The sequence below is a fragment of the Microcebus murinus genome, chromosome 24 (assembly GCF_040939455.1).
Source record: "Microcebus murinus isolate Inina chromosome 24, M.murinus_Inina_mat1.0, whole genome shotgun sequence".
Classification (NCBI taxonomy): domain Eukaryota; kingdom Metazoa; phylum Chordata; class Mammalia; order Primates; family Cheirogaleidae; genus Microcebus; species Microcebus murinus.
In genome coordinates, this window is record NC_134127.1 from 15,627,489 (window position 1) to 15,646,351 (window position 18,863).

General features: G+C 34.2%; 1 protein-coding gene across 3 annotated transcripts in view; it reads left to right on the forward strand.

The window, feature by feature from the left end:
- MICU3 (mitochondrial calcium uptake 3) overlaps positions 1-17,725 on the forward strand; it is a 91,652-nt gene extending 73,927 nt beyond the window's left edge. For all 3 annotated transcript variants that reach the window (XM_075997187.1, XM_075997189.1, XM_075997188.1), the window contains 4 exons: positions 1,539-1,647; positions 4,011-4,168; positions 6,015-6,083; positions 7,630-17,725. In XM_075997187.1, coding sequence (XP_075853302.1) covers positions 1,539-1,647; positions 4,011-4,168; positions 6,015-6,083 — 336 coding nt within the window. In that variant the 3' untranslated portion in view covers positions 7,630-17,725. The remainder of the gene's footprint in view (positions 1-1,538; positions 1,648-4,010; positions 4,169-6,014; positions 6,084-7,629) is intronic.
- Positions 17,726-18,863: the final 1,138 nt, after the last annotated feature.

Genomic DNA, 18,863 nt, shown 5'->3' on the forward strand with positions numbered 1-18,863 from the left:
GATTGGAGAGACCATAAAGAAATATAAAGAAAGGGGAAGTGAAAAATGTGAAAAGACAATAGGATTCTCATGTTGAGAGTAACAGAAGAGTTGTAATTGAAGTAGAAATAATGTATACCAAAGATTGGGTCTTTTGGTACTAAATCATTTAATCAGTACTGGCTTATATGAAAATAGACTTTCGTGGTTCCCTCCCTAGGTTTGCAACACTGCCTTGCTAGTGTTCCTTCCTCTTTTACCCCCATCTTAAAGCCAGAATTTGTTAAACCTAAGCCCTTGGCCTTCTGCTCTTTTCTCTGTGTACTTTCTCAATTATGTTAATTTTGTTGAGGAGAACACATTAATTAAATGCAGCTCCTCATGTTCAAATTTGTATCCTCTGAGATACATTGTTCTGATTTTAAATAACTGTTTAACTGAAGTAACAGCAAGGGCAGTAATTCCACTTTATACATATGACATTCCAGAAGAAGCAGTTCTGATCACCAGTTCTTTACATCAGCAGTCCCCAACCCTTTTGTCACCAGGGGACCAGTTTCATGGAAGTAAATTTTTCCAAACGCTGAGGTGGGAATGGTTTGGGGATGATTCAAGTGTGTTACATTTATAGTGCAGTCAAACCTCTCTGCTAATGATAATCTGTATTTGCAGCCACTGCCCAGCGCTAGCATCACCGCCTTAGTTCCACCTCACATCATTGGGCATTAGATTCTCACGTGAACGTGCTACCTAGATCCCTCACATGCGCAGTTTGTAGTAGGGTTCATGCTCCCATGAGAATCTAAGGCCACTACTGGTCTGACAAGAGGTGGGGCTTATGTGCTGCTGCAAGCAGTGGGGAGTGGATGTAAATACAGATGAAGCTTCGCTTGCTCACCTGCCACTCACCTCCTGCTCTGCACCCCAGTTCCTAACATGCCAGAGACCAGTACCAGTCCATGGCCTGAGGGTTGGGGACTGCAACTTTTACATGATCTCATATAAGCCCTGAGCTAGGTCTCCTGGAGCTGTATCTTTCGTCATTGCACTTCCTCCTGCTGTCCTCGCAGTGTTTATCATGACAGGAACAAGCACATATATGCTAGGTTGACACTGAGTCAACATTCTGAGTTTGCATTGTCATTATAAAGACATCGATGATCTAATGCTGAATCATAGGAGTACATGTGCAAGGGAAACTTTTTAATAACTTCCTCTAGTTTTTTATCATATTTACTTTCAGGGTTTAAAAAAATTCAGGCCTAAAATAGAGGGTTTTCAAAATTGAAACTTTTCATTTTTTGGAACTTTGTTCTAATATGACAGTGTTTAAAAAATATTTTCACTCATTATTGTAATGGTAACAACACTACCCAGTAGAAATAAGTCTGAGTTAATTTTACATTCCATTTGGAGAAAGGTTTCACAGTGTACCCTGGAAATGTTTACTTTTAAGATATATTGCAGATGCTTAACCTGTTTATTTTACTTAAGTGTAAATAATTATTTTAATAAATTTAGTAATGCTAAATATATTTATATTTATTTTCCCAATATAGGGCATCACATTTGATGAATTCAGGTCATTTTTTCAGTTTCTTAACAACCTAGAAGACTTTGCAATAGCCCTGAATATGTATAACTTTGCAAGTCGTTCTATAGGGCAAGGTAAGTAATCATCTTTCAAAAACTAGACTGGGTGTGGTGACATGCCTGTAATCCTAGCACTTTGGGAGGCTGAGGCAGGAGAATTGCTTGGGGCTCAGAGTTTGAGACAAGACTGAGCAAGATAGCAAGGCCCATGTGTCTATGAAAAATAGAAAAATTAGCCAGGTGTGGTGGCATGTGCCCATAGTCCCAGCTACTCAGGAGTCTGAGGCAGGTGGATCACTTGAGCTCAGGATTTTGAGGTTGCAGTGAGCTATGATGGCATCACTACACTCTAGTCTGGACAACAGAGCAAGACCTAACTCAAAAACAAAAAACAAAAAAAAACAAAAACAAAAGCAAAAAATAATCCTATATTGTTTCTAGAGATTTGGGCAATAATTTAATTAAATATTTTGTATCATATCACCCAACTTGCCTGCAAGTCTGGTGTATACTTTCAGTGAGAAATGAGTTCTGACACCTAAAAGAAAACTAAGCAAAGTTTAGGGAAATGTGCTAAATTTTCATACTGAACATACTTTTGCTTTTAAGTTGATATCATGGGGAGAAGCTAATGATGTTTGTAAAAGTTAAAAGAAGAAACCTCATGGCCACTTGGTATCACTAGGGGACATGTGTTCACCTGCAGAAGAACCAGTTGGCCGTACTCCATACATTCCCATGGGATGGTATTTATTTTACTGATTTCATGCCTGCCAACTCAGAAACCAGAATTTTGTCAGCAGAGCCACCTCTTAGCCATAGATTTACATTGACTGGTTTTTGAAAATGATGTAATAAAAACTGAATATCAATTTTGCTTAATTTACAAAGAAATACAGCTGTCATAGAGTTCAGAATGCCCTTGTCCTCAGAACCAGCTCCTTTCCCTATAAGTGGACTAACAGGCCAGGTACTTGTCAAGGATTCTCTGGCTATGATCATCCTCCCTTCCCTCATGTCCATATCTCTTTATAAAAATTCTTGCCATATGGGGGACTTTATGTCTTTAAGGTGATTGCTTGTCTCTGCTATAATCCCAAGCTTAAATCTGAGGACAGTCTTAGTTTTTTTATTACGAAGTTCTAGGGAGAAGCCAAGCTGCAGCCCCTAAGTGCTGATGACAATTATCTCTCTCCCAAAGACACAGGTATTGACTCTATTATATGGCCTCATTCATTTATTCATTAAGAGAAACCTGAAAAAATTTCATATTTTACCCCTTCTGTAGTCTAGACATTCAAATATGGCACCTTCTCAACCTATTTTAGTGTTTTAAAATCAAAACTTTTGGGAGCCTTGCCTTTACAGACCAGCCTGTATTATCACGATAAACCTAATCAACATTAAAAAAAAAATCAATATCTGCTCACTTGGTTCAGGCTGGAAAGTTGCTCTTTTACTTTGTAAAACTGGGAAATGAAAAAAAAAAAAAAAAACTAATTGTGTCACTTGTCTTGCAGGTGCTAGGAATATATCCCTCCCTTTCTTTTTCTTTTTTTGTCACTACTAGCATCTTTATTCAAGTTACTACCTTTTAGAAGGACTATTGTAGTGGCAACCAAAGTGGCATTCCTGGTGCTGCTACTTTCCTCACCTGCAGCTCACAGAATAATCTTCCTAAAACACAAATTAACCTTCCTACAACACACCTTCTCCGGAAAAACTATTAAGTTTTCCAATTGCCCATTGAAGAATGTACAGGTTCCTCACTTCACAGTCCCTATGCCGAGCTTCCTACAGATCCTGTCTGTCCCCTGGCTCTGCCCAAACCAGACTCCTCATAGTTTTCTGAATGTGCTTTATGCTCCCCTGTGTCCCCACTGCCTTGGTTCATTCATGTCATCTCATCTGCCATTTCTCTTCTCTACAAGCTGAAACCACCTATCCTTCAGGGCTCAGCCCAAATACAAAATCACACACAGCCTTTCCTAATCTCTGCTCTTCTCTCTTCTTCCTGCTCCATACACCAGATGGAAGTTCTCACTCATCTCCAAATTCTCATAACACCTTGTTGGTACTTTTTCTGTGGCCCTGTGTAATGACTACTTGGGCAGGTGTCTCATCTCCCATCTGAATTCTAAGTTTCTTGACAATTTATCTTAATAACTTCTAAAGTGTCTATCCCTGATCACAGGTACTCATTAAATATTCATGGATTATGAGTGCATGATTAACCTAAGATACAGCTGTTTCCTGTCTCTTTTCATTACAGCCACAAAAATTATTCCCTAAAACACAGCATGATTAATGAAAAGACATGTTGCATAAGGTCATGATCTATTTTTAAAAAACAACTTTTTTTTCCAACTTTTCTAATAATGAACATATATTATAAAAATGTTAACAGACTATTTTTCTTTTTATATGACATCATCTAGATGAATTTAAACGTGCCGTCTATGTAGCTACTGGACTCAAACTTTCACCACATTTGGTGAACACTGTCTTCAAGATTTTTGATGTTGACAAAGATGATCAATTAAGTTATAAAGAATTTATTGGAATTATGAAAGACAGACTCCATAGAGGATTCCGGGTAAACTACAAATTTTAAGTATATTGATATCCTTTTTAAAATCTGAGGGGAAAAAAACCCATGTAAGTTTAGAAACAATTTATATAAATTTTAAGGATATAAAAATTAAATTTAAATACTTTATTTGAAAAGAAAAACATAGGATTTATCTAATTTCAGAAACAACTTGAGGTAATAAAAGAGAATACTTTTTTAAAAATATAAAATCAGTTTGACTTTTAATAATTTATTTTCATATTCAGTTAATGTCTCTATCCCAGTTTGTGGGGGAAAAATATTGCCAAATATTTTTGAAAAATTCATTCTGCACATTGGCTTTTCAGACCTGGCAGTATGCAAAGAAATATCACTGTTTCTCATTTTATAAGACACACATTTCCTTTTGGCAACTCGAGGCTTCTAAGTCACTGTGTGTTCATTACTTTTTTTATATGGAAAAATAAGTTAAAAAAATTATTTTGTGTGTCACAAACTGTTTTTTCTGTTGCCATTTTATACTGAAAGGTCATTACTAGAAATTCAATGATTCTTTCCAAGAAACATGTTTTAAAGATTGAAATATAGGCCGGGCGCTGTGGCTCACGCCTGTAATCCTAGCTCTTGGGAGGCCGAGGCGGGCGGATTGCTCAAGGTCAGGAGTTCAAAACCAGCCTGAGCAAGAGTGAGACCCCGTCTCTACTATAAATACAAAGAAATTAATTGGCCAACTGATATATATATAAAAAATTAGCCGGGCATGGTGGCGCATGCCTGTAGTCCCAGCTACTCGGGAGGCTGAGGCAGAAGGATCACTCGAGCCCAGGAGTTTGAGGTTGCTGTGAGCTAGGCTGACGCCACGGCACTCACTCTAGCCTGGGCAACAAAGTGAGACTCTGTCTCAAAAAAAAAAAAAAAAAAAAAAAAAAGATTGAAATATAGTATGAATCAATAAATGTTTACACATCTAATATATTTGTAGATGTGCCACAAATGGAAAAAGAAAAAATGTTTTTCTATTAAAATTAACAGCTAGAATATTCAGTCTCCCATATTTGGCAAGAATATCCCTAAGTATTATACATTTTAAAAGAGAAAAAGCTATATGTGCAAAAAATCAAAATTCATATTAGACAATGTTTTTTAAAAATTTTAATACATTTAAATCCGAGCTGCCTAGGTGAAGATGCTATGTACTTAACTGCCACCTAGTGGTTAGTTGCTAACACTTTAGATGATACCATAAATATTTGAAAGCATATACATTGAAAATCATTTAATTTTCCTGAAAAATTTTAGAGTAATAAGATCAAATTAAATATAAACTATGCCAAACATCTGAAAACTGTATTTTTCTCTTAGATGTTATGTGTTCTATTTTTATTTATTTATTTACATACCTGTGGCCCCCATAACATTTTAACAGCACATTATTTTTATTTTTAATTGACAAAAAAATAATTGTATATATTTATAGGGTACAATGTAATGTTTTGATATAGGTATACATTGTGGAATGATTATATCAAGCTAATTAACCTGTACATCACCTCATATATTTTGATATAGTGAGAACATTTTAAATCTGCTTTTTTAAAGCAATTTTGAAATATGCAATGCATGGTTATTAATTATGGTCACCTTGCTGTGTGGTAGATCTTAAAAAATTATTCATAGTGTAGAAACTAGAACTTTGTATCTTTTGGCTAACTTTTCCCCATTCTTTCCTCCCACACACACCCCTAGCCTCTGGTGACCACCATTCTACTCCCTACTTCTTTAAGTTTGACTTTTTAAATTCCACATATAAGTGAAATCACACTGTATTTGTCTTTCTGTACATCGTTATGCTTGATTCTCTGTTCCACAGGGTTATAAAACAGTCCAGAAGTATCCAACTTTCAAATCATGCCTGAAGAAAGAACTCCATAGCAGATAAGTATGTTAGCTTATGTTTGTCTAAATTTGTTTAATGCCAATAAAGAAAGGATCGTGATTTCTTTATTCTGTTATAAAATTTTAAAAGCAGCTGAAAGGAATAGAATTGTAATTTCTAATTTAGTTTTATTTTTTAGGCCATAAGAGTATGTTGATTGAAAAAATTTTGTTAAACCTGCTGTTTTGTACAGAAGCAGATACGATATATTGAGTCCAAATTGGACTTTTGTAATCAAAGATCATTAGCACCAAAGGAATATTTGTTACTATTTTTTAGGATCATGATTCTGAGCATCTGCTACAAAAATAGCAGCTAATTTTTTTACTTATTTATCTGGCACTATACTAAGTGTTCTTCCACATATATAGTGTCTCCTTTAATTCTCACAGATACCCATTTAAGAGCAGAGAAAATCAAAGGTTAGCAAGTAACTTGCCTAAGATAACTTGCTAGGAAGTGGCAAACCAAGATTTGAACTTTATTCTGTCTGATGATGAACCATCTTGTTTATTATTTACTACACTGTCACCATAGCATGCAGTAGTTGAGGAAAGTCCAGATCTGTTTCATTTGTGGTCAAGGTTATAGAGAAAGGGGTGACCAAAAGAAATATCTCAAACTTGTTGCTAATCTCCAAAATAAGGAGTTTGTTTTTCCTTTTTTCTTTCAAAAGTCAACTGTAGCTATAAAATTTTGGTCATTTGTGGGTATTGATTAGTTAGGCTTCTGCAATGGAGGTTTTGTTGTTTATAAATGCTTGCAAGTATATTCATTCACATATATATTTCTTGCTGTTTCTCTCAAGTTTGACACATATATATAGCTATAGCAGTGCTTCCCAAAGTGGTTCCTCAGGATGTCAATGCATGTTTTTCTAAAAAATAAAAAAAGGATCTGCTTAGGCAAATCCTCTCAAGTTTGGGAAATATCATAGTAAAAATGTTTAAATAAGTTCTTTCCTGTAGAATTTATCAGATCTTAATATGCTACTATTTGCACAATGCAGTATTCAGCATTGTGCAAAATAGCTTTGAGATCTAGTGTTTTATGGAACCTACTTTGGGAAGTATTCGTCTAAAATATTTAGAAACAAGTAGGCTTATCTGTTTGTTTAAGGGGGTAACTGTTGTGATTGAGCTAACAGAAGAAGTCAGGTTTTCCTAATCTCTATTTTAAGGACTTTATACTACCCTATGAGAACTTAAACTAAACATTAAAAAAAAAGTAGAACCATCCACTTATATGTCCACATAAGTAGTGTTCCCAACCACTGACACTATTGATTCTAAGTAGTAATGCATAGAGTCATAGCTAGAAATGACTACCTTTTTCTAGACTGAGATTAGAAAAGTTACTAAATAAAACACTGACCTTTTAAATAGTGTAAATGTTTTCTGATTAATTTAAGTGTTTCCTATATTTTATGGGGGGTATTTTTATTGGATTCCTTACTGTTTCATATTATTATAAGAATATTTGATTAATGCCATCACCTCTGAATTATATCCTAAATACTGCTTTTGTATTATTGTTTTTTTTTAATTAGATACTCGTAAAGCAAAGTTTAAAGGATTACTATTTATGTGACAAATGCAAGAAGCAGAAATTTCAGAGAGAGGAAGCAGGTCTGAGATCAGAACAAGTAGAAAATGAAGGAAAAGGTGGAATGCTGTGAAATTTATATTTTTTCTTGAACCGAATTCTTAAACATAAAACAGATAAAATGCATCTTCTTACTACAAATGTTATATATACTCAAGTTGAGCTTTTGCCTTGATTTACTGAACTTTCTGCACTTTTTCATTCCCTTCAGAAGTATATATATACTTCCAATGACTACATAAGAATGTATGTAAAATATTTTTTATTTATTTATTAGTAATTTGCCTCATTTCAAAATAATTTATGACTCGTGGAATATAGATCACCTAAAAATGAACATCACATTTTCTTTGTTTTGGGACTGTGAACTTATTTTCAGAGAATGAATATTGCTTAGGATTTCTCTTAGGACCCTTAGCATTGTTAACAAATCTGTTATTTATCAGATTTTTAATTACATTGAAATAATTCTGGAAAACTAAATGAAGCTACTGTATAATGTAATGGTTTACATTGTACTTTTAACTTTTAAAAGTACTAACATATGTTGCTTAACTTGCATAAAAAGTTTTTTAAAATTTTTGTTCATTTACCAAAGTCAACAGAATGTCTAGTATTCTTTTATGTATGCAGTAATTTAAAATGTAGATTTTTTTTTACCCCCAAAAACAGTCATGGCAGTGATAGTTGTCATAACAGTAATCACTGTCCTTGTCACTATCTTCTAAAACATAATGCTGCTCCTGATTGCAGGTAGTATATGTTAATAACACTAGTAAAAATACTATCTTAGAGCCTGTTGCATATTGTCAATGTATGTATGTAACATCAAAATGGGTGTTGTAAGAGACTAATATAAAATGGTTTAGAAGACTGATGTATATATTAGGTAGAAGCTAATATTTTGTTTTTTTTCAAAAGGACCACATGCAAAAGTGATGCCAAACAGCCAGTAATAATGAATCATTTAAATATAATTTATTATTTCAAAATAATATGTCTTAAAAAGGAAAATAAAAACTTTCTATTGAATCACAATGAAATTAGATTTTCACATGGAGAAATAATTTAATAGTACTTAATAGAAATCTATTCAATTCAGAACATTTACTTTATACAAGGATACTATACCAAAATAGAATAATGAACTTAAATTAATAAATTTATATATCGCATGTGGAAGATAAGCTCATTTATCTTCCTTTCTAAGACATATTTAATATAAGTTATATACACTCCAACTAGTACCTTGCTTTTGCATATGAAAATAGGAAACACTGATTTTGTTTTTGTAAGTTATTATATGTGAAATTGATCTGCATCAACTTATTTATAAAAGTATTATTATTTCCGAGAAAATATTATTAGCATTGATTTTGTATTTGTTAGACTTTCTACATTCTTTATCTGATATTATTTATTACACTAATTAGAAATATATAATTCATAAATTTAAGGATCCCATCTTGTATAATAATTTAATTTCACCTGCTTTGAAGGTTGACTCAAATGACTAAATGAAAATGCCTTCCCACTCATTTAACATGCCCGGGTCTTTTTTTTACACTGTGAACTTCCTAGAGAAGTAATCCCAGGTCTACTTTATCTTATACTGAAGGTTCTCAACATTATTTGGTATCTAAAATAATTGAAAAAATGTAATTTTCTTTAATCCTTGACTGTAAGTTATATTATCTTACATACATGGAAAATCCTATAAATATAGATTAAAAATTAAATTAGCCCATTAAAATCCTTTACAATTCTGTTATTCTCCAAAGAAAAAATAGTATACTACATACACAGTCTTTATTCTTTACTGCTTATCAGAATGAATGGGTGAATATCTGTTTGAAAGGTTGCCGCATAATGTTAAAATGGGTATAAAATATTCTGATCAATTAAAGTGTAAAGGAAAGTAGTAAATTACAGTGAGTCCCTTCATATTATCACTCTGGAATTTTATCATATATAAAATGAGAGGTAAAAATAGCTCACTAGATTGTTATTTGCATCAATTTAAAATTTTTTAAATGCTTTGAAAATAATAATGTCCTAACTATTAATACATGTATGCTGTTATTTTCAGTATTTCTTTCCACAAACTATTCTTTGGAAAGCTAAACAGTTTATAGTACTTCTCAGAATCACTTCATAATAAGAAATTTATTAAACTTAAATTTCAATTTATTTTTCTTATAATTATAAAGCAACCTGTCTTACATTCTTATATTATCTTAAAATAAATACCTGCCCATTAATCAGGAAACATTGTACTTTGCTTTTATGTATGTCTGTGGACTAATAATGTCCTTCTGAAATGTTACCTCCAAACTTTGGAAATCTTTATGGGTTACCAAACTTCTATTGATCTTCTACTCTCTTCTGTGGCAATACATGCCAATGAAATTTATCTCATCAACACCTTTATAAGTAAGTAAATCACACAGAGCCATAATGCTGCCTCTCAAAGTGCATCATAGGAATTTCTACATTATAGAACTGTGGTCATTGGTACTAGAAAGTGTTTCAGAAAGTTTACATGTGACTTAATGGAGTATTAGTTTTGTTTAAAATAATTAGACCAAAACTATAGCAGCCCCTGTTTTACAAATGTTGGTGTTTTGTAAGTATTGTCTTCCTAAGACAAAACCTAGAAATCTATCAGTTTTCAAAATACACTAGTCATTATCCTACTTCTTATAGCCATAGAGTAAATTAACACATGTTAAAAGCATAGTGCTTTTACTTCCAAAGGGTGTAAAAATATGAATTGTATAATGTTCAGTAAGTCTAATAAAAATTCTAAGTGTTAAGAAACCATTGTGCTTTTTTTATTTGATAGTATTTTTACTTTCTTAGTAGCTCGTGAAATAATGGTACATCTTGCAATGTTTCATCTTAAATACTGTGAAATAATGTGTTTATAATTCTTTATTATAATCAGCATTTTTGGAACACATCTTGAAAACTGAGGAATATACCTGTAACTGTGCTATATGCATACAAGTAAGTACAGAGTGCTTAAGAGAAAGTTTTCTGGAAAAGATAAATTTTGTCCAACGTTGTGAAAGAAGAAAGGGAGGTGTGCTAATGAGAAATAGAATAGATAAAATAAAAGAATGGAGAAGGGATCTCAATAAGGATACCTTTTTTTTTAAATTGGGACTGGGTAGACAATTTTTGTAAAAATAAATTTAAAGAAGTACATATTAAATCAAAGTGACAATAAGTCCTTCCACCTTCTAGATATAAAAGACAGAATAGTTTTGTAGTGTGTAGTCCTGATGAGTCTGTGAAGTAATTAGAATTCCTACATGTTGCTGGTGAGACTGTAAGTTTGGGTGTGACATCTTTGGAGGGCAATGTAGAAATATCTAAAAATTTTAACCTAGAATTGTACTTCTGGGATTATGCCAATACATATGTTCGTAAATTTTCATGTCAATAAGTATATGTATTCGATGGAATAGTATGTAAGTGTGAAAAAGTAGGAGATATAGTTATGATGTTTCTGTGACATGATCTGCAAGATATGTCTATAGGAGCACAGTCAGGTATGAAAGAATGTGTGCTGTCCTACTGTTTGTGTTCAAAGCACACTTTCATTGCATAGAATTATATTTTAATTTTATTAAAGTTTTGCACATATATATTTATGCACATATATATTTATGCACATATATATTTTTATGCACATATGTATTTTTAAAAGTCAAAGAGCTCTAAAGTCTTTAAAAAACACCATCCCTGCTTCTATCCACTCCCTTTCCTGCTTCTCAGAGGCAATCACTTTCAAGTCTTTTATCAGTTTCTTTTGGTATCCACCTTCATATTTCATGCTAATATGTTTATACCAATATTTTTTATTGATTTCATGCTTGCATTATTAACTGTTGCCCTCCTACAGTGGAAGATAAGGATTTGGCTTTCTTATAAGTCCCTCTCCAGGAAACACAAACCCACGTTTCCCCCTCCCCCTCCTTTCAGTACAGTTAGAGCATAACTTTAGTTGAATCAATTATATCATCAACAATTATTATATTTCCTTCTTTATACATTTGCTTACTTTCCCTAGAGTTAATAATTTTCTCCTTTTCAGCCAGCTTAATTTTTTGTGTAACTCTCATTTACCTATTATAATGATGTATCCCAGACTTCTCTCCAGAACTATATGTATATTGTTAATATATTTGAACACACAAGGAAATATGTGAGTTTTATAATTTCACAAATGCCTGCTAGAGCTCTCCATCTTACGGTCTCATCTAGAGTGATTGTTCTCTAGGCCTGGCACAGAACTGTCATTCCAGGATCTCCCTTCTCTATTTCTTGAAGATTGTATTTAACCTCTGTAGCTCCTAGGTCATCCTATTTCTTATCTTGTTATTTTTTGGAGTAGATCACAATCTTCTATATTTCCTGAGAAAGGTCACATGATAAATAAATTTTTGAGATCTTGTATGACTAAAAATGCCTGTATTCTACCCTCCTGCTTGGGTAACAGTTTGTCCAGGGATAGAAATCCAGAATGGCACAGCTTTCAGAATTTCGAGAGCATTGCCCCATTGGCTTCCAGCTTCCAGCGTCACTCTAAAGAAATCAGATGCCATTCTTATTCCTCACCTTTTTGTTTTGGTTTGGTTTTTTTCTCTCTGGAAGTTAGTAGAATCTTCTCTTTGTCCTTGCTATTCTAAATTTTCAAATTGATTATCTTGAGAAGGGTCTTTTCAACCGAAAAACTCACAGTATTCAGTGATGAGGAGAAAAAAACCCTGCAACTGTTTCTTTGAGAACTTCTCCTCTGTTTTCTTTGTTCAGTTTTTTTTTTCTGGAATTTCTGTCATTCAGATATTAAATCTCCTATACTCAGTCTATAATTTTTCCTTCATCTCTTTTTCTTTTTATTGTACCTTTTAAAGATTTCCTCACTTTGTCTCATATCCATTCTGAGTTTTTTTATTTCATCATATTTTTAAAAATTTTTTGGTGCGTTTTCCTTTTTTAGCATTTCCTAGTCTTGTTTCATGTATCTAGTGTTTTTTATTTTCTCTGATTATTTAATTTCAGTTTCTTTGAAGTTTCATTCTGTGCCCTTCATTGCTTCATTCCTTTTATTTTCTATTTGTTTTGGGTCTCTCATATTAGAGGTTTTTCTCAAATATCTGTCAATCCTTTGCTGTATGTTCTTATTTAAAAACAAACTGGGAGCTCTGTGTGCATGGGATGAGCTTTTGACTGATGGGTTTTACTCTGCGCTGTTCTGGCTGGGCCATTTCATGAGGAACCTTGACTATCAATAAGTCTTTATAGGTCTCTTTGGTTGGTCTGATTTCTCCTTCCCAGTAGTTCAAAGCTTGGCTGCCATTTTGTTCAGAGCTGAGTATAGAAAAGATATCTTTCATCCCCTTTCTTCAGTGTGTTACCGCCAACTTCAGTTTCTCTGGTCTCCCTGTGCATAGAATACCTCTGCTTTGACCCCTGAAGGGTTTTCTGCTGATGTGTGTGGGAGGGGAAGGAGGAAGAGGCAGAGAGAAACCTAAAATCTAAATGCTTCCTAAACAGAGAGTTTCAATCAATCAATCCTGTTTATAGTACAACCTTCAGAGGTACCTGGATTCTTTCTTCTTAAGCCTTTCAGCAGCTCTGCAGTATGAATCTGCCACTTCCAAGGTATTCAAATTCTCTATAATTTGTAAGTTTATTACCATCTCTTTCTGAGATTTAAAAATGTCCCTATACTCTCTTCTAATTTTCTTGTCCTTGGAAAAGGTATACTTTTCTTTTTAAAAAAATCCCTATTCTGTCATTTTAGTATGGTTTCAAGAGGGACTGGGAAAAAATGAGTCTAAAACAATATATTTAAATTCCATATTTAGAATATATCTGGAAGTAGCCACAAGGAACTTAAAAATGGTTACCTTTGAAGATAGGGGCATAGTTATATTTAATGAACTGTTATAGAAATGGTTTGAGGGTTTTTAGTATGTGTATGATTATGATTACTTTTCAAGACAAGCACATTTTTAAAACTTAGGATTTCAGTCTGGAAATAGTGGGAATAAATCATGAAGGTCATGTGCTGGGTGGATATATTCACTAAATCCATTAGAGTACTTCTTGAAGTTGGAAGAGGTGGTTTTAGGGAAAGTAAAAGTATAATTATGGTTATAAATTTACAGAACTATGAGATAGTTTAAGCTTGGATGGTAGGGCTGAGAAAGAAATTAATTGATCAAGGAACATCAGTAGAAATCATTTAGTAGGATAAAAAAAAAAAAGAGAGATGGCAGCCATACTCTGACAAAACATTCTGGTCACATTTACCATAAGAGACAACTGAACTTGACTATGAATCTAATTCAATATGGCATTTCCTATATGCATATATTTAGGTAGGGATGAAGCAAGTAGCTTAAAGGTAAGCAAATTAGTCTGCCAGCAGATTTTAAACTGAGGTAAAATGAGAGTTTAGGACAGCATAAAAGACAATAAAGATATTTTTAGTCCATGCTATATATTGTTTCAGCAAGATGTAGGTGCTATAAGAGTTAAAAGTTCCAGCTGAAAACTTACAAAAAAGCACTCTGAAAATCTATACTTTTTTTGTGTCATTGCTCTTTGGTGCTAAGAGGTTCTCAAGAAAGTGAGTACCTTGTGTACCATTTGTGCTATAATATTTAATTACAGTGAGTGTACAGAAGATTAGCTGTCTCAAAGATTCTTTTGAAATCAGATTGCACATCAAAACTGCTTTGTGCCTTGCTAAGTAAGCAAATTTAAGAAAGAGAAGAAGGTGATGTCAAGACTTATTGCAAAATGAACAAATAAAGGAATAGGATTTGCTTGGTGTTCAGCCTATTAAAGCATCGCCAAATGTCAGCCTTCATTTGTCAACTTAAATATGTTTTTCTAAAATTTACAAAGATTCAGTCCATGGAAAGTATCCTTTAGCTAGTATTTGGACTGAGAAATAAATTAAGCAACAGGAAAATGCTAGATAGATGATACTCATAACTCAATTTCTCATAGTGATAAATTACCACTAAACGTGTACATTAGTAATTCAGATAAAGATATTTGTGGCCTTTTATTTTTGTTATTTAACTGATTATAAAATTAATTCATGTGTATTTTCTCCCAGATACATGAGATTTTAGATGCTTCTGGTTAATTTTTGTTTCACAATAGCTAGACCCCAAATACAACATACACCAAAGCATTTCTAGTCTCCAGTGATTTTCCCCTTCACAATTAAAAAAAATAAGTAAAAATAATTTTTTTAAAAATCCAAGAGCTGAGCTCCATGTAGCCAAGGGTGGGAACTAGGTAACTTGGAGCCTACATTGGACTTGCTGGAAATAACTAAGAACCAGACCACATAGGTGAGGACCCCAGCCAGAGCAACAGAATTTACAAGTGGATGGAACCAGATGGTAGGTAGGGAGCCTATAGGCTTTATGAAGGGGTAGGATTGCCCTGAAGCCAGAATTCTTTACTGGCAGTGTGTGAGCATCTTTGAAATAGCAATGAAAATAGGACCTGATTATGAGACCCCCCTCCTCTGAGTTAAAAACTTTAAGGGGGTCCCAAAAGGTCCTGAGATCAGTGTGTACACACACACACAACTGGCTGAAGCAAAAGAAACCATCCCACAAGACTACAATCAAGCATTATCTTTTAAAGAATTCTATCAAATCCAGATAATAGCCTCTATGAGTGTGAATCAACAGCAACAATAAATTTAGACCCAAAATAATGCACTGTTGGAATTGAATATAAAATACAGAAGCTATGTATGAAATTATGGAATTTCAAAAGATGGATACACCAAAAAATATATATATATATAGGAATTAAACAGATATCAGATAGAATTTCTAGAAATAATTTAATTGCTGAAATCAAAACCTCACTGGAGACCCATGACTAAGTAACTGGTATTAGATTTGTCCTTCTACCATAAACTATAACATTGTACAACAAACAGTTCAGGGCCTTGATCCTTGAAAGAAGGGAAAAACAACGTGGTGACCTCTACATCCATGCTGGCTTTCTTCCTGAGAGAACTTTCCAAACTGCAGCACGAGGAAGTGGAGCCCAAACAGAAAACAGCAGTCTCATGTGATGGCGGAAGTGAGACCAGGGTTAAAGATATCTCAGGTAACTGAAATCTGTGGGACAGGGTACCAGGGAAGGGGAGCCGTGCAAAGAACAGGCACCAAAAACCTGCACAAGGGTATCCTTAAGTCTTTGACATTTAATACTAAGCCACACATAAGCAGGGCAAGACTCCATGAAGCATGGCAGAAAACAGCTACTAGAGGTGTCACAGTGCTGTGAGCCATCAGCATTCAAATCAGCCAGAGTGTAAAGGTCTCACTAAACAACTCAAGAATTTTTTTTTTTTTATTTCAAAATATTAAGGGTGCACAAAGGTTTCTGTTGCATGGATAAAACTCTATAATGCTGAAGTCAGGGCTTTCAGTGTGCCTGCCACCAGGACAGTGTTCATTGTACCCAATCAGTAAGTTTTTAATCCCTTAACACTCTCCCACTCTCCCCCTTTGTTAGTTTTCAATGCCTTTTACATCTTTTTATGCCCATGTGCACCCATCACAACCCAAGAGTTAAGGTCACACCTTAGGAGTAATTAAGCCCTGACAAAATCAAGTATCCTATCAGTACAGTAGTACTGCCAGAATAAAACTCAGTACTCTTTAAAGGAAGACAACAAAATCCCTGTTTTTAACAATGTAGTATCCACAATATTGGATCTATCAAGTAAACAAGTATTATGTATACTAAGAAGGAAAATGTAAGTCTTAACCAGGGAAAAAAGTAGTTCATAGAAACAGGTCCAGAGGTGACCCAGATATTTGAAATTAGCTGATAAAACCTTTGAGAACGATTATAAATATGTTAAAGAGTTTAAATGAAAAGATGAACATAATGAGAAAAGGAATAGGAATTAGAATCAGAAAAAAAACTATAAAAACCCAATGAAAATTCTAGGATTAAAAAATCCAATAATGAAATAAAAATTCATTGTATGGACTTAATAGAAGATTGGAGATAGAAGAAGAAAGAATCAATAATCTAGAAGGCAAGGAAATATGAACTATTCAAACTGATGCATAAAGAGAAAAAATACTGAGCAAAAGAAAAGAATAGTACCTCAGTGACTATATAAAACATATTGCCATAGGTGTGATTGGAGATCAAGAAAGGGAGAAGTGGGGACAAAAGAAAAATTAAAGTGGTAATGGCCACAATTTTTTCCAAATTTGAAAAAATGTATAAACCAGAGTTTTAAGAAGTTTAACAGACCCTAAACAACAAAATCCACATCTGGTCATATCCTGATTAAATTGTTAGTAAGGCAAAAAAATTTTTTTTAATCTTGAAAGCAGCCAGAAACAAAAGATACATTATATATAGGGGTAATGGTAAAAATAATCACTGGCTGTTTTTTCAGTAGCAATGGAGGGCAGAAGGTAGTGGTATAACCTCTTTAAAATGTGGAAAGAAAAAGGAAATGTCAATCTAGAATACTATATCCAGCAAAGCAACCTTTAAAAATAATAGTAATATAAAGGCACCTTCAGAAAAAGATTATGAGAGAGAATGCAACCAGCAGACCAGCAGCACCACAAGAAAAGTTAAAAGGGGTTCTTTGGGCAGATGGGGAATGAAACCAGCCAGAAACTTTGCTCTATATGAAATAATAAAGTTCACCATAAGTGATAAATTTTTAGTAGATACACAATTCTTTTCTCTTAAATGCATAAAAATGCGATTGACTTTAAAGAAAAAATAATATATTGGTTTGAGTTTATCATTAAAATGTTTGATAATATCACAAAGGGCAGAAAGAGGGATATGGAAGTATACAGTTGTAAGATGCATTATGGGAGCAATGATATAGCATTAATTTCATTAATGTATATTGTAACCTATTATGCCATAGATGAGATAAAATGCAATAATAAAAAATATTGGTTAACCTGTAAGGAGGAGACAAAAATAGAAAAAAAATAGCAAAATGATTACATAAATCCAACCAAATTAATAATTGCATTAAATGTAAGCTCACTAAACATTCCAGCCAAAAGATGCTATCACACTGAATTTTTTAATGCAGACTATCAACTATTTAGAAAAGAGGTACTTTATGTAAAGTCATGGTTACATACATGTAAAATGATACTTGAAAAAAATACCATGCAAACACGAATGATAAGAAATGAGTGGGGTTATGTTAACATCAGACAAAATTGGCAAGGAGTATTTAAATCACACAATGATTTAAACAGGGAAAGTTTAACATAAAAAAACTATTGGAATGATGGTAAATTGACTAGTGAGAGTTAAAGAGAATTCTAACAAAAGAACAGCAGATGTCCGGAGCAACCATTATCACTAGGACCAAGACAGCATTCCCAATGCAGAGCTTTCCCCCTACCTGGGCTGAGGTCCAGACTTCTTTGGAAAGGGCACACCTTTGATTCACTGGGTGGTGAAGTCACCGAGGTGCCTCAGAAGTGGGAGCATAAGTGGGACTTGCTGGAAGTCTGTGGAGTGCTAGGAAGGCCATCTGCAAGGAAGTGGAATCTTAAATCATAGGAGTCCTCCTTGAGCCTCGGAACCCACTGAGCATCAGAGGGAGCCTCTGGTGGCTGAGCACTGCTAGAACCACAATCTGGAGAAGCAGCCCTCTGCGAGAGCCCTGAGCACTTACTTGCAGGGTGGCTCTGGGATTCTAGGGCTGAAAAGGAGTTGTGGGGTGCAGTGACCTGGTTTGGGGTGCAGGCTTATACTATCTGAGGGTCCCAAATACACCGTCCCTGTCTGAGTTGACCACTGGAGAGAGCTGCATCCTGCAGGAACCTAGCACGGGAGAAACCACACAGGGAGCAATGGGGGAGGGGGGGCTGGGAGGGGAGCAAAGTCCATGCTGTAAGAGTCTAGAGAGGGAGCCATACTGAAACCAGGGAGAGAAAATTCCTTCCCCCTCCAGCATCCTTCCAGAAACCCCTACTGACAAGGTGTCACACCAAGTTGCTTGGCAAAGGAGAAATAGTTACAAAATCCATCATAATTATTACAGAGTAGGCAAAAAGGGTGAATTTGGAGATAAGAAATAAACAGCATGGTCCACCCCTTTGACAACTTCAT